Below are 15,538 nucleotides of genomic sequence, written 5' to 3' on the forward strand. Positions count from 1 at the left end.
CTTCTTGGCAAGTTCCTCCACAGTGTCTCTCAGCCTCTGACAGTGTAAGCCTCTGGCTAATGGCTGCTGCCCCAAGGAAGTGATAGCCATGGGCAGGACCACAGCACCAGAGGGACACCTTGCATAACCAAATCAGATGAAAATCAAACTGGGCTCCTGTCAACTAACTGCAGAAATCAATCAGTGGTCTATGCAGTATCTACTGAATGCCACTGTGGGCTCAGTGGCAGCCAGTCTCTCATTACAGCTTGGAATTTCAGTCCTTTCCTTCTATCTTCCGGTTTAAGGCATCAGTTGACTCTCCCTATATCAGAGGCTCTGACTTTGGGTTCATAGCAATCCACTCCCAACCAACATGTTGGAAAAATCACCCCCTAAATTCCACAGGGAAGAGTTCTATTTTAGATACATCTCATGTTAATGAAAGTGTTTAATATTCTTATTTTTCATGAAGTTCAATTTTTTAGACCTAGGAATACAGGTTTTTAGCACCCATTCATGGAAATAAGACAGGTCACACAGGGAGTAGCTACACTCTTGCCTTTCACACCCACAATGGCTATAATAAACATGAGTTTGACATACAGATATAGCCAAGGTATGCACAGAAATTAATCCAGCTCTTTTATTCCTCGATCAGAGCTTTCCAGGAAGTCAGGCTTAATGATAGCTGCGAAGAGTGAGAATGTTAGTCAACCGTGCTTATGAAGTTCAGAGCAAACATCCAGAGAATATGGTGCTGGCATGGTTCACACAGGCAGCTGGGCACAGACATACACAAGCCAGGCCTGTCAGAGCATGGCCCCTTGGGGACTTCGCTGCATTCTACTCCTTGCTACATCTGACCAAACCGCCTGATGTGGAGCAGGGCTCTCTGATGGACTCCTGTCCATTTCCCTATTCCCTTGCTATCTGCACAACACATTCTTCCATCACCAGCTATTGTTCAGAACAGCATAGTGCCTCTTGCTCCAACCAAGGAAGCAGCTGGGTCAATGGCTGAGCAGAGGAGAAGGGAGGGTAGGTCCTAAATGTTAAGAAGCCACAAAATGGTCCTTTCCTTTAAAAATGACCTCTTGTTAGATGCTGGCAAGGATGTGGAGAAACAGGAGCCCTCTTGCGCTGTTGGTGGAAATGCAAACTGGTGCCCCTCTGGAAATCAGTGTGGAGGCTCCTAAAAAAAATTAAAAATAGTACTACCCTATGACCCAGCAATAGCACAATGAGGAATTTATCCAAAGGATACAGGAGTGCTGATGCACAGGGGCACAAGTACCCCAATGTTTATAGCAGCACTTTCAACCAATAGCCAAATTATGGAAAGAGCCTAAATGTCCATCAACTGATGAATGGATAAAAAAGATGTGGTTTATATATACAATGGAATACTACTTGGCAATGAGAAAGAACAAAATCATGCCATTTGCAACAACGTGGATGGAACTGGTGGGTATTATGCTAAGTGAAATAAGTCAGGCAGAGAAAGATATATATTTTCACTCACATGTGGAACTTGAGAAACTTAACAGAAGACTGTGGGGGAAGGGAAGGGGAAAGAAAATAGTTTCAAACAGAGAGGGATGCAAAACATAAGAGACTCTTAAAAACAGAGAACAAACTGATGGTTGATGGAGGGGCAGAGGAGAGGGGGAAATGGGTGATGGGCATTGAGGAGAGCACTTGTTGGGATGAACACTGGGTGTTGTATGTAAGCGATGAATCATGGGAATCTAACCCCAAAACCAAGAGGACACTGTATGTTAGCCAACTTGACAATAAATTATATTTAAAAAAAAAAAAAAAACGAAAAAAAATGACCTCTTGTTTTGGGGGAGGCCAAGGCTCTCCAAAATATAGTGGTCAACATCACCAATTCAATCTCCAGTGATGTGAATCTAGTAATTCTTACACATAGCATGTGGCTATCAAGAAGTCAAATGCTCTAAACATTATTTCTCATTCCACAAATTTGCAAAGTTTTACCAAATGATTAGACAATACACAAAATACCAGTTTTTATTCATATTCAGAGACTAAGAAACTAAGGATTTAAGCAGTATAACTTTGAATTTTAATTTTTGAGAGTTTCATGCTTTAAGATGGGTTCTCACTGGAAAATTGGAAAGACCTGCTATTTAAGGAAAGGAGCTGGGAAAACTGATCTAGCTATCCATATAATCACTAGTCAGAGTTTTCGTAATCTAAAGTTCAATGTCCAAAGGGGCAGAGAAAACTTGGATTTGGGATCTGCAGGCCTCATCATACCTCTCTATGTCTGTCAATATTTGAAATGATTTAATCAGGTAGGTGGGGCACAGATAAACGTGGTGTCTATCTGTGGGGGTTGGTGCTGGGTGACTGGTTCTTTCAATGCAGGATGGTAGGCAGTGGCTGGTGCATGGGGTACAGAGTTCAGTCACTTGGGAAAAGGTTGACAAGACTTAGGAAGGGCATCAGCCTCTTAGACATTGGTGTGGAGGACAGATTTCTGACCTTGATGGCATCTGAAGTATATAGCAGAATGAGATCATTCCATCCACGGAGAAAGCCCATAAATCAGGGCTTAGAGTAGGACACATGGATGCTCAGGGCTTCTTTGAAGCCACTGGGTTCTAGCTTCTATAGCTGCACAGCTATTTCCCACTGGAAGGGGGTCCTAATTCAGCCCCCAGTCTGGCTAAAACAAGATAACAGATCCCTAGTGACAATTGTGGGATATGACTAGAGAAGTCCGAGGTCAGGATTTACATTCTGGTTCATTCATTCACTCAAGAAATAAATGAAGATCTACTGTGTGTAGGGGAGGGGGATATAGGGAAGAGCAAAACATCCTTCATTGATTTTAAGGTTTGGTGAGTTTTAAATCCATGTAGAGGGAGAGGATATAGGGAAGAGCAAAACATCCTTCATCGATTTTAAGGTTTGGTGAGTTTTAAATCCATGACACTTTATTACACAGGTACATGGGGGTCATTTTGTTAATCATTTACTTGAAAACAATTAGGTTGCCTAGTTCAAGCCCAATCCAGACTTTGCCACATAATTTAAAACACAGATGTCATTACAACCTCATTGAGAACTGGGACACACAACAAATGTTACTTTTCCTATACCCTGATCCTACCTCCCCTTCCCATCCCCTTGTCCAGCCTTTTGGTGAGAGATTCTATTAACAACATCCTAAAACATTTCCTTCATGCTTGGGGCATGATCCACCATGATTTGGTACGTGAAAACCTGCCAAAAAAATGTAATGAAGACACTGTAATGAGTTAAGGTTAAGGCTTAAGGCCAGTAAGTTGTATAAACAAAAGCAGAGATTCCTGATAGATGTATCTGGTGAAATACTGTGGATTCACTTGAACAGATTTGAGAAATATGAGCCAGAGAAAACTCTGATTTGCAGCTGAGGCTGAAGAAGGGTTCCAGGCCCCTGGCCCTTGTGGTCTGCACAGTTACCACCAGCCAGGCCACCACAGAATCCTAGCTTTGTATGGTCAGATGCATCAGATTTCAAAGTGTGTTTATGTTACACATCATTACCGCCTTTACGCTGCTAACTACAGATCATGAGGAAGCTTCTCTTTGGGTTTGAGAATGACACTGTTGACAGCATTACTTCAACACCCATACAAGTGTTGGAAAAGCCAAAACAGGAAGGTGATGCCTGCTGCTTGTGAAAGATGAGGGTCGTGGCTGCTGGGGACTGCCTGATGACAAGTTAGAAGCACTGGCTATGGATAAGCTGGCAGTTAAAAGGAGCAGGGGCTAGGCCTTCAAAAATGCCTTTGTTGCTGGCTCTGAAATGCTTAAAATTCTATATCATATAGAGATTAAAATTAAGGTTTAACCTGAATTAACCCTGGGGAAATAACTCACTGACTTAAATTCACACTGAGGAGAAAACCATCAACCACAGGTTCTTCCCAAGAGGGTTTTCTAGGGAAAAGGTGCTGGGTGGTTGAGGAATGCTGGGTCCCCTGTCGTGGAGGACGATCTCAGGCAGAGGCTGGCTGGGCTGGTCCAAGCTGGTGTGGACTTCTGCACAGCCAAACGTGGGTTAGCCTCCAACCAGAGGCAGGAAGCCCAGTGTGTCCACGAATAGAGGCTCTGGCCACATATCAAATCTATTATATCAGCCTCGTTCCTGTCTACCCCATAACCGGAGCCCCAGTTTAGACTACCGAACCAAAGTGGTGGGGATACATTTTGCATACCAGGATTGGCTCATCCCGAAAGAGTTGGAGTCTGAGGTGGAAGACTAGAAGCACAGTCTGTCACTGGCATGCGTGAATTGAATGTTCCAGGTTCAGACTATTCCTGGGCGGTCCCAGCCCTTTCATTTACTAATTAGCTGAGGCACAAACCTAATCACCCACACTGCCAGTTGCTTTGTAGGGGTGAGTCACTTAGCTATGTGTAAGCCTGACCGACCTCCCAGATTGTGCCCGGCACAGGGCTTTGCTGCTGTCAACTTATCCCGCATATATTTCATTGTGCTCCATGAGGTAGGTACATACTCTGGTGATGATATAATATCTGGGGGTATGTCCAGGTCTCAGGATATAGTCATGAATGTCCGGAGACTACATGGGGAGACAGCCAGGCCTTTGTTCCATGCCAAACCCTCAGTGCACAGTAGCCTGAGCCATACCACAGCCACATGGCAGAGGCGGGAAGCTAGCTGTGCAGCCCAAGCTGGGCGCGGCCAAGAGTTCTGGAAAACGGTACAAAAGGAAGGAAGCTTAGATGCCCTGTTATAACAGTGTGAGTATGTCTCCTCCCTTGCAGAGCAGCTCCATGCAAGTACCACTTCACTGCTAACAGTCCAAGCTGTGTTCTGGGACTTCCCCGTATTAACAGTGAGTCATTTCTGATGCTGATAACCTTAACTAAAAATATGAGAACTTAGAGATGGATGGAGGAAGAAAGGTCTGACAGTTCCTGAAGTCAAAAATGCACACATAATTGGGCTCCAAGTACCGACGATTCTGTCTCCTCAACATCTCCGTGATCCATCTATTTTTTTTATCACAACCATCACATTTATATCTTCTCTCTCCTGACCTATTACAATCATCTTCCTCTACATTCATCTCTCTCAAATTCACTTCCATCCTATTACCAGTAGTATTTCCAAAGTGAAAACCTAGCAGTGTTATTACCCTGTTTAAAACTCTTTTAGTAACATAAGGGGATCACAATTAAATAAGGTTTACTTGTCTGTCTTCTCTTCTATAAACCATGGGCAATCTAAAGGCAGGAACATAAATTTAAAATTCATCCTTGGATCCATAAACCGGCCAGGAGGAGGTCAAACTTTCACTCCTCACAGATGACATGATACTCTATATGGAAAACCCAAAAGATTCCACTAAAAAACTGCTAGAATGGATTCATGAATTCAGCAAAGTTGCAGGATATAAAATCAATGCACAGAAATCGGTTGCATTCCTATACACCAACAATGAAGTGACAGAAAGAGAAATCAAGGAATCGATCCCATTTACAGTTGCACAAAAAAACCATAAAATACCTAGGAATAAATCTAACCAAAGAGGTGAAAAATCTATACACTGAAAACCATAGAAAGCTTATGAAAGAAATGGAAGAAGACACAAACAAATGGAAAAAGATTCCATGCTCCTGGATAGGAAGAACAAATGTTGTTAAAATGTCAATACTACCCAAAGCAATATACATATTCAATGCAATCCCTATCAAAGTAACACCAGCATTCTTCACAGAGCTAGAACAAATAATCCTAAAATTTGTATGGAAGCAGAAAAGACCCCGAATAGCCAAAGCAATCTTGAAAAAGAAAACCACAGCAGGAGGCATCACAATCCCAGACTTCCAGATATACTACAAAGCTGTAATCATCAAGACAGTATGGTACTGGCACAAGAACAGACGCTCAGATCAATGGAACAGAATAGAGAACCCAGAAACGGACCCACAAACGTATGGCCAACTCATCTTTGACAAAGCAGGAATGAACATCCAATGGAATAAAGACAGTCTCTTCAGCAAGTAGTGCTGGGAAAACTGGACAGTGACATGCAAAAGAATGAACCTGGACCACTTTCTTTCACCACACACAAAAATAAGCTCAAAATGGATGAAAGACCTCAATGTAAGACAGGAAGCCATCAAAATCCTTGAGGAGAAAGCAGGCAAAAACCTCTTTGATCTTGCCCACAGCAACTTCTTACTCAACATGTCTCTGGAGGCAAGGGAAACAAAAGCAAAAATGAACTACTGGGACCTCATCAAAATAAAAAGCTTCTGCACAGCGAAGGAAACAATCAGCAAAACTAAAAGGCAACCGACAGAATGGGAGAAGATACTTGCAAACAACATATCAGATAAAGGGTTAGTATCCAAAATCTATAAAGAACTTATCAAACTCAACACCCAAAAAACAACTAATCCAGTGAAGAAATGGGGTAAAGACATGAATAGACACTTCTCCAAGGAAGACATCCAGATGGCCAACCGACACATGACAAATGCTCAACATCACTCATCATCAGGGAAATACAAATCAATACCACAATGAGACACCACCTTACACCTGCCAGAATGGCTAACATTAACAACTCGGGCAACAACAGATGTTGGCGAGGATGAGGAGAAAGAGGAGCTCTTTTGCATTGTTGGTGGCAATGCAAGCTGGTGCAGCCACTCTGGAAAACAGTATGGAGTGTCCTCAAAAAACTAAAAATAGAACTACTATACAACCCAGCAACTGCACTACTAGGCATTTATCCAAGGGGTACAGGTGTGCTGTTTCGAAGGGACACATGCACCCCCCATGTTTATAGCAGCACTATCAATGACAGCCAAAGTATGGAACGAGCCCAAATGTCCATCGATGGATGAATGGATAAAGAAGATGTGATATATATATATATATATATATATACACACACACACACACTCACACATACACATACATACACACACAATGGAGGATTACTCGGCAATCAGAAAGACTGAAATCTTGCCGTTTGCAACTACGTGGATGAACTGGAGGGTATTATGCTAAGTGAAATTAGTCAGTCAGAGAAAGACAAAAATCATATGACTTCACTCATATGAGGACTTTAAGAGACAAAACAGATGAACATAAGGGAAGGGAAACAAAAATAATATAAAAACAGGGAGGGGGACAAAACACAAGAGACTCATAAATATGGAGAACAAACTGAGGGTTACGGGAGGGTTTGTGGGAGGGGGGATGGGCTAAACGGGTAGGGGGCATTAAGGAATCTACTCCTGAAATCATTGTTTCACTATATGCTAATTTGGATGTAAATTAAAAAAAATAAAAAATAACATTAAAAAATTCATCCTCAGATCCATAAAAGTGCTTGATTAAACCTTGATGAAAGACTGTTTTGTGTCATCATCTGCAGAGGTCTGTGCTCACATCTTCCACTGGCACCCTTTGAATTGATGAGGCCAGGAGCTCCTCAGCCTGGTCTGCTACGTCCTGCTGAGCTCCAGTGTGGAAGCGGTTTGTGATATCAAGAGGACCAGGTGACACAGGGTTGCTGATGTACATGGATGCAGGCTATGGCATGACAGCAGAATGAAAGATTTCTTCTTGCCTCCTGGTGACAGTGAAGACAGCAGCAATCTAGAGCTCTGTGGAGGTTATCTTCACTTTCAGTATGCATGGAAAGCCTAGAACTTCTTGAAATCATTTGATAGGCACACCATTTACTGGTTACCAACTATAAACATGACTCTAATCCTTGCTTGATATATATCCTACAGGTATTGGCAACTTCTCAGGGCCCTGTGGGGCCTCACTGTCGGGGTGGGGGGGAGGACTTATTAAAAAAATACAATGTTCCTTCCACTGGGTCATTATTTCCTTTTTGTTAGCAATGAGAAGAGAGGTGTCTTTTTTTTCCTACATAAGTGCTGTGTCAGTTTGTGTAAGTTTATAAAAAATGTTCAAATATATGCAGAAAATATTATTTTGAGGATCCTGATTCCTTTAGGATGTAGCATCTCACTCCTAGTGCACATTTCTTACCTTGACTGATACAGAATGATGTAGCACCTTTTAATCTGCCGATAAAATACTAATTATGTGCTTTGCCTGCAATCCATGCCACATCCACACACATATATATAATGTACACTATACATAAATATTATAGATGCAATTTACACATATTAGACACACACACACACACACACACACACACACACACACACACACACACATAATGTCCCATCATTAGGACTTATGCATGGCCTACAGCTTTGAGAAGAACTATGACTTGCAGGATATGCTTTACACTCTGTCTCTTCTCTTTCTCTCCAAATACCATCTTCACTCCTCAAGACCCAGCAAGACCTGCCTTTTCCACAAAGCTTTTGCTATTGCTAAGCCTTCTATAATTTAACTCCAATCTATTGACCTAAGTTTACTTCCGAAGTGAATAATTACAAATGGAGTGCTCATGTATAGCACACTCTGGCCAAATGAATCATATGCCTTCTGCAAAGTAAGTGCTCAAAAAATAGCTGTTGAATACTACATGTGTAAAATAGAACCACTCATTGCCTGATACAGTGTCTGTACATGGGAAAAACTCAGTAGCTGAATGAGTTATTCTCCATGTACACCTTCTACCTACACCTGTGAGCTTCCGTTTATGTTGTTCCTCTATCACATCGGCTATTCCGAGAGTCTCCTCCTGCTCTTCTCAGCCTTTTAAAGTCTTAAACAAGTATTGTAGTTCTGCTGAATAACACCGACCTCCTTCATGAAGTTCTAATTCACTACAGCAGGAGGTGCCCCTCCACACTTCACTCCTCCTAAGGAGTGTAGTTCGGGGCCACTATTTCAATTGTTAATAGACATGGTCTTACACGGCAATTCTTTGTGCAGGTTCCTGATCTCTGAACTCATGGTAACTTCCTTGAGAGAAGAATCACTATATTCCTCATAGCCCTAAGTTGAATCTTTGAAAAAAGAAAGCTCTAAAAAAATATCTATACACTAAACTTGAAGTAACTATTCCAGTCCATCTTCATTTACTCTTTTTCAGAACATCTTGACCATATGTATTCATTGCACAATTTAGACCTTAAAGCTATACAGTTTCTCATTAATTTCTAGAAGTTCCTTATGTCCCAACTAGACTGAAATTCTTCAGGGCAGGGGCTAATATGCTCCCATGTTTGGTTGTTGAGGTCAAAGAGGATGCTCAGTTGTGGACTGACTGAAGCAGCAGAGATGTGATCTAATTTATAACAGGCACTCCTTTGAAGAATATTTCAAAATCTTTATACACATTTCTCATTAAAAATCATCATCCCAGGAGCATCAGTTCTGATGCAGCCAGTTGACAGTTTAACCTGTGAAGCCCCTTTGAAAATAAGGCACTGCTGGTCATTCCTGATTTTGGGGTAAGAAATTGTCCCGGAGACTATGTAACTGGTCATGAGAAGCAGATGTAGAGACTAATATAAGGATGAAAGACAACGAGAGGGCACCTATTACAACATCGGAGCTAACACAATGGTGCACTGTTCCATGTTTAGCTCTCATTAAATTTCTCACAGGGCAATTAGACATAATGAAAAATCCTCTCAGGGCTGGTATATTTCTAACCACTCATCTGCCCAAGCAAGAAAAACCCTGCTCCAGGCTTCAAGTGCCAACCTTCCCTAGGCATAGAGATGTGTCATCTTTTACCAGCTCCTAGGTAACTTTTCTCCAAGTAACACTTGCCACATGCCTTCTTCAGCAGTGTCACATCTTTCCCTGACCAAACTGATTTCAAATGAATGGTTTCACGGTGAAACTACAGTGGTAGCAGGTTTTTGTTTTTGTTTTTTTTTTTTTAAATTCTTACCTGTATGTTTAGTCTGCCTCATATAATGGGAGACAACATAAGAACAATTTGGCTACAATCTGGACCTGGCAGAAGAAGGACCACCTGGCCCCTGAATGTCATCTGAGATTCAATCCACGTTGTCACATGACCACTCTGGCAGAACTCATCAGATAGATGGCCAGAACTGGTAAACACACTCATGTGCGTGCACGCTCATGTTGGAACATGTTCATCTACACCTTCTTATGTAGACATCATACTCATCCATAACAATCCCCAGGCCATTTTAAGGTAGAACCCTGGAGTAGCCACATATTCCAAAAGAATTTTGGTTAGCCCACTAAATTAAAAAATTAAAAAAAAAACAGAAGAAAAAAGAAATTTTTTTTCTTTTGCTAAATTACTTATTATGTGTAAGTACTGGTAGGCTACATGATTTGTTTACAATAAGCCAATGCATTTTCTTATCTCTGTTACCCCCAAACAGAGCAAACAAAAAACTATCAAAAAGCAAACATAAAACCAGTTAATGGTGGTGTTTTCTCCACTCTCCTTATGAAGTTAAAGGTTTATGTCAAAGCTAAAATGTCAAAGCAGCTGAAATAGATGCTCTTCGCAGCCCCTCTAGGTCTAAAATGTAACTTGAGCTCTACTCTTTCAGCTGGGGCTACGTTTTTAATTTTCTTTAAAGATTTCCTTTGCCATACTTTTCCTTTCACAGGTTTTTTTTTTTTAAATTCCTCAAGCCTTGCCCAGTGGAGTGAAAGCTACCTTAATGAAGAAAGTAGAGATTAAACTACCATGACTTTGGAACAGCAGAGGCTCTCAGCTGTAATTCTTTGGCTCAGAACCAGGGTCTAAAACCAGCCATGGGAAAAGCTGCTGACATGGAGCCTGCAATTCTCTCCATGTTTGACTTGCATAATGTTGACATTATAACACCAGAGAGACCCAAAAATATTTCAAACAATTATGACTTCTTTTCTATAAATATTTTAAAATTGCTTTACAAGATAAAATAACATATTTTACCCGTCTTGTTTTTTTTTTTTTTACTTTGGTGGCCCTCAGCAGCTCACTACTACAGATTTATTTTTGGCTCAAAGGTCAGGGAGGACATCTTAAGGCACTACCTCTGTTGTTAAACTGTGTTTTCCAACATGAGTTGCCCAGTGAGTAGGGGAGTCAGCTACTCTTAAAGCAACAACTGAATGCAGTGTCAGAGCATAGGAGAAATAGACTTTATTTCTTATGTTGGACACTCAAGCAAGGAAAAAAAAATCACGCACTCAAGACAATCTTTTAAAAAGTCTCGTACCCCTTTATAAGCAGAGTTTACTTTCTGGACAGAAACATCCTTCTTCTCATTCCCTTTCATTACTCATTCTCGCTCCAGTTATTTCTGCTATGAGACATACGTTTGAATGTACTGGGACTTCACTAGGAAGAGTGTATAAAAAAGGAAGGAGACTTATAGAGATGGCCAAGGAAATCATGAGTTCTGAGTACATTATTCAACTCTTTTCATTTGTGTCTTCCTTCACACTTTGCCAAATGGTAACCATCCAGAGTGTGAGAGGTGAAATTTATTTGAAACCTGCAATTTCCATTCTCAGAGAATATGATTCAGAGACCTTAATTCTGAGCTCTGGAAATAGGTGATGATATCCTTAGTCACGGATGAACAGAGTGATCAGTAGGTTAATAACCAACCTTCCAGTGCAATTTCAATATCTCTCCCAGGACCAAGAGACCTGGCTTGCTTTCAATATAAATGTCCTCAGCATGATTTGCGGCATTTATTTTTGATGTGAAAAGATCAGATGCCAAAACTGTATTCCTCCTAAAACATCCACAGAAAAGTCCTCCCAGTTTATGATTTTAAAGCTAAGACCAGTTTCCCATTTGCTGCTACTTAAAACTTACCTCTTCTAATTAAAGCATCCAAAGAACTTATATTTAACAAATAAAGTTCAGTGTTATTTCAAAACACTGGGGGTGGGAATGGGAAAGTAGAACTCACCTTCACTCCCAGAAAAAGCACTGCTTGATCCTGCCACTGCCAAGGTCAACAGCAGCTGCCAGAGATCCATACCTGTAGGACCTGCAATCATACAAAAAGGAGTAATCATACAAAAAAACAGTAAGATAAAAGCAGACCATTATCATTACACACTGTTTATAAGCTGGCTAAACCATGAATGAGCTGACATGCATGTCAGTTCCAGAAGGAATCCCAGTAAATCTTTCATTGCCCCAAATGTATTATTATACTTTTCATAAGGGCAAACAGTAGGTTTGTAATAAATTCTATTTCCCATGTGTGCTTGCCTCAGGAAATAACATGGACACTAGAGAGTTTCCCATCTTGGCCAACAGCCCTAGAAACACTTTACAACAAAGGACCCCCTCCCCCTCCCCTCCCCCCCTCCCACTGCTTCAATAATAGGGCCAGTGTGGTTTCACGTTAATTTGATCTGGAAATAGAAAAACTTGTCAGCAGTATCACCAAGCATAGCGCCTTGAGCTGGACAGGCCATAAAAGGAAAAACACAACAAACCACTTGTAATAGTAAAACTCCTCCAGTGTTTCTCACTGAATAAAGGAGCTCAACTAATACTTAGAAACCCATGCTGATGAGCCATCATGAGGAGGTGTAGCTAGAAGGGAGCAGAAAGGAGAAGGTGAGAAGCACAAGAAAACAAAACACCTGTGCTTCCTAGGTGGCCTGCCTAGGATACCCTGCCTGTCGTGGGTTGTTTTCTGTTTTAGGAAGAATGTGGTCTCTGAAAGGCCCAGGAATGTGAACACCCCCCCCCCCCCCAAAGAAAGGTCAGTTGGAGGCCTTGCTAGCTATCTGGGTGTGGCCACGCCTTAATCCCTTCAGTTTGATGAATAGGGGAGCAGATCATGCCTCAGCCAGCCCACACTTTTACCTGGGGGAAATAAGCTTCTTTGGAATAAATAAGCCAGGTGTCCAGTTCTAGGACCTCTGAAGAGACAAGTTTGGGCTGGTTTAAAATGAACTCAGCACACTGTCCTTTGGAGAGCTGTTGCTACATCTGACAACTAATGCCAACTACTTTAAAGCTTAGCGGCAATATTTTCATAAAATTACATTACTTACACATCACTCAGGCATACCTGATCATCACATTGGGAGCTCCATCGGGGCCTCTATTGGCCTCATTTTCTCTATGGTACATTCTTGACAATAATGAAATAGCCTTTCTCATTACCCCTAATCAGGCTGAAATGATGAACAAGAACATTTGTTCTCATGGGTAATGGAATGGTGTGGTTCCCAGTAATGGCTGTGTAATTCTGAATAGGTATAAAGTGTGATATTTCAAACTTTCATTTCTAGATAGTGGATGGCCCATCATTTTTTTGTTGTTGTCCCATATGATTTCACATTCTTAAGAAGGTCTAAGAAAACACATCTCTACATAAACTGAATATCTTCCTGGGCCTGAATACCCATGTATATGCCTATCGTATAAAGAATGCCCTCAAACATTGCCTCGCGGAGTCACTGACAGAACTGAGTGACACTGCATGTGCACACACTGCCAATTACAGGATTGCACACAAATGTGAGTTGCAGTTATTGTAGCATCCATGTTTTAGGTTCCTCACCTGGAAGGCTCTGGGCTAACGGCCTTTGCATCATCCTCATCTGCTTTGCAAATGTGAACCACTGAGCGACTCTCTTTACTGCTAGGTGAATAGGCTATGTGATCCTAGCTGGAAGCCGCCAGCAGAAATGTGTAAAAAGGGCAAAAATAAATATGTGAAAGGCTGAAAATGCCATCCTTTTGTTAACTGGATATTTCCTTTTAAAATTTATTTTTAAGGTTGTTTTGTTTTGTGTGTGTGTGTGTGTGTGTCTGCTTGTCTCTGTGTGTGTGTGTGTGTGTGTGTTTGTCAGGAGGAAAAGCATCCAGGAACTGGGCTCTGAACAGTGTTAGTTTTCCTAGCAATCCCCCAGTGCACTTAGTGTCAGGTAGAGACACCTCCTCTGGCACTCGCTCTCTCGATATCAGGTTGTAACAGGGAGTTCCAGTTCTAGGCAGGGTTTTTTGCTTCCCAACTGAATCAAGATATGAATAGGTCTGCCTTTCTCAGAAGGCTACTTTCTCTGGTTTGGAAGTCACATCTTCAAATATTTCAAAGACACTTGGCAGATGCCAGAAACAAGCAAGTTTTGCTTCAGATGAACTGCAGTTGACTCCCTCTCGTCCCCAAACTTTTGAAAGCTGCTGCCTGCAAATGAACTTCACCTCTTCCAAATTTTCACAACATATCTCCATAGAACGCATTCTATCTCATAAAGAAACAAATAAATCAGAGTCCTTAGAGCAAAATTAGCCATACATCTGTTTGCACAGCCCTACAGAAAAGGAGGTATTTAAAACTGCTATTTTACCCCTAGGAGATAAGAACAGGTCACTGCACTGAGAGCATTGCATAGGGCCCCAAGTCTCGCTCCAACTAGGGAGCAGAGAAGAGGATGGAGAAGTGTGGCTGGATTCAGGAAGAGCTAACTGCTTCATCCAAAGACTAAAACTCTCCTTCCACTGTTGCTGGCTCAGTGGGGCTGACTCTGAAAGTAGTTCCTTACTGAGCGGTCCCCAGAGCCAGCATGTGGCTGGGCTCATGGACATTCTGTTCGATTTGACTAGAGGCTGCTCCCTTCAGTTTTGCAGAACTCCATGTGGCAGCTTCTAGGTGAGAGGAGCCTTCTTTATTAGGTTTAAGCTGAGAGAAAAATGTCCCTAGGAGAGGACAAAGTGTCAACACACAAAGTCTGAAACTTTAATGTAGTTCATCAGTGATGTGCCCATGTGAGAAGGAGAAAGTACCATTATTCCCCTTCCCCACCATAAGTCTCTATGTAGAGGCAGGTACTCCAGAGGAATCTACCAAATTGTACCTTAGCCTACTGGGTTCTTATTTTGCAATGTAAGTTTGTAATATTTTTCTAGGGAAAATACCTCTGTAAATTTCTACTGATACTTATGCATTCTTTGGCTATAGCCTCACAGCAAGATTTTCATTTGGGGTGGGGCGGTGGTTGGGTGGGGGAGACAAGTTTCTATTCTTGCATAATGGAACTCACACCATTTCCACTTTCAAAGCCTGAGGCATTTTGCCTGCCCATGCCCCCAACCCCCACTTCCACAAGGGAGAGCTAGCTGAAAAGCAGTGTAATCCAGCTGGTGTGAGTTTTCATTCTATAAACTGCCCAGCAGAGACTTCCAAATTACAGTTAGGCCTGTGATATACTGACTTTTATTCCTCGGCTATAAGACGGTACATAAACACATGAGAAGAGATGGAGATTAAACATGATATTTTTTTCCAATATGTTATAACCAATTCCAGGCCAAGAAAGGAATCGCTTCCATTTTTTTTTTAATCTTAAAATGAGCAAGTAGTTGTTGAATTCTTAGTTCTAGAATTGTGCAGGGCACAATGGAGAATACAAAAGCAATCACAATCATGGTTCTCTACCCCAAGAATTAGGCAAGATAGGCACGTGAAATTATGAAAAGAGGAAGTGTACCTAAAAATGAAAGAAAGATCAGAGTGGGGAAATAACGAGCGACTGAATGACAGAGAAGATTGTGCTAGGTAAGGAAGAGTGGGGGTAGGATGTGAACATGCA

The 15,538-nt window shown here is 41.6% G+C and overlaps 1 protein-coding gene across 3 annotated transcripts in view; it reads right to left on the minus strand.

Moving 5' to 3' along the window:
• Window positions 1-15,538, minus strand: part of GHR (growth hormone receptor) — a 272,895-nt gene that overhangs the window by 131,148 nt on the left and 126,209 nt on the right. For 2 of the 3 annotated variants that reach the window (XM_043599152.1, XM_043599144.1), the window contains one exon: window positions 11,890-11,970. In XM_043599152.1, coding sequence (XP_043455087.1) covers window positions 11,890-11,959 — 70 coding nt within the window. In that variant the 5' untranslated portion in view covers window positions 11,960-11,970. Of the gene's footprint in view, window positions 1-11,889; window positions 11,996-15,538 lie in introns of those variants that run through there. The other variant, XM_043599136.1, reaches the window with a different exon arrangement.

Source organism: Prionailurus bengalensis, chromosome A1, assembly GCF_016509475.1.
Source record: "Prionailurus bengalensis isolate Pbe53 chromosome A1, Fcat_Pben_1.1_paternal_pri, whole genome shotgun sequence".
NCBI classification, from domain to species: Eukaryota; Metazoa; Chordata; class Mammalia; order Carnivora; family Felidae; genus Prionailurus; species Prionailurus bengalensis.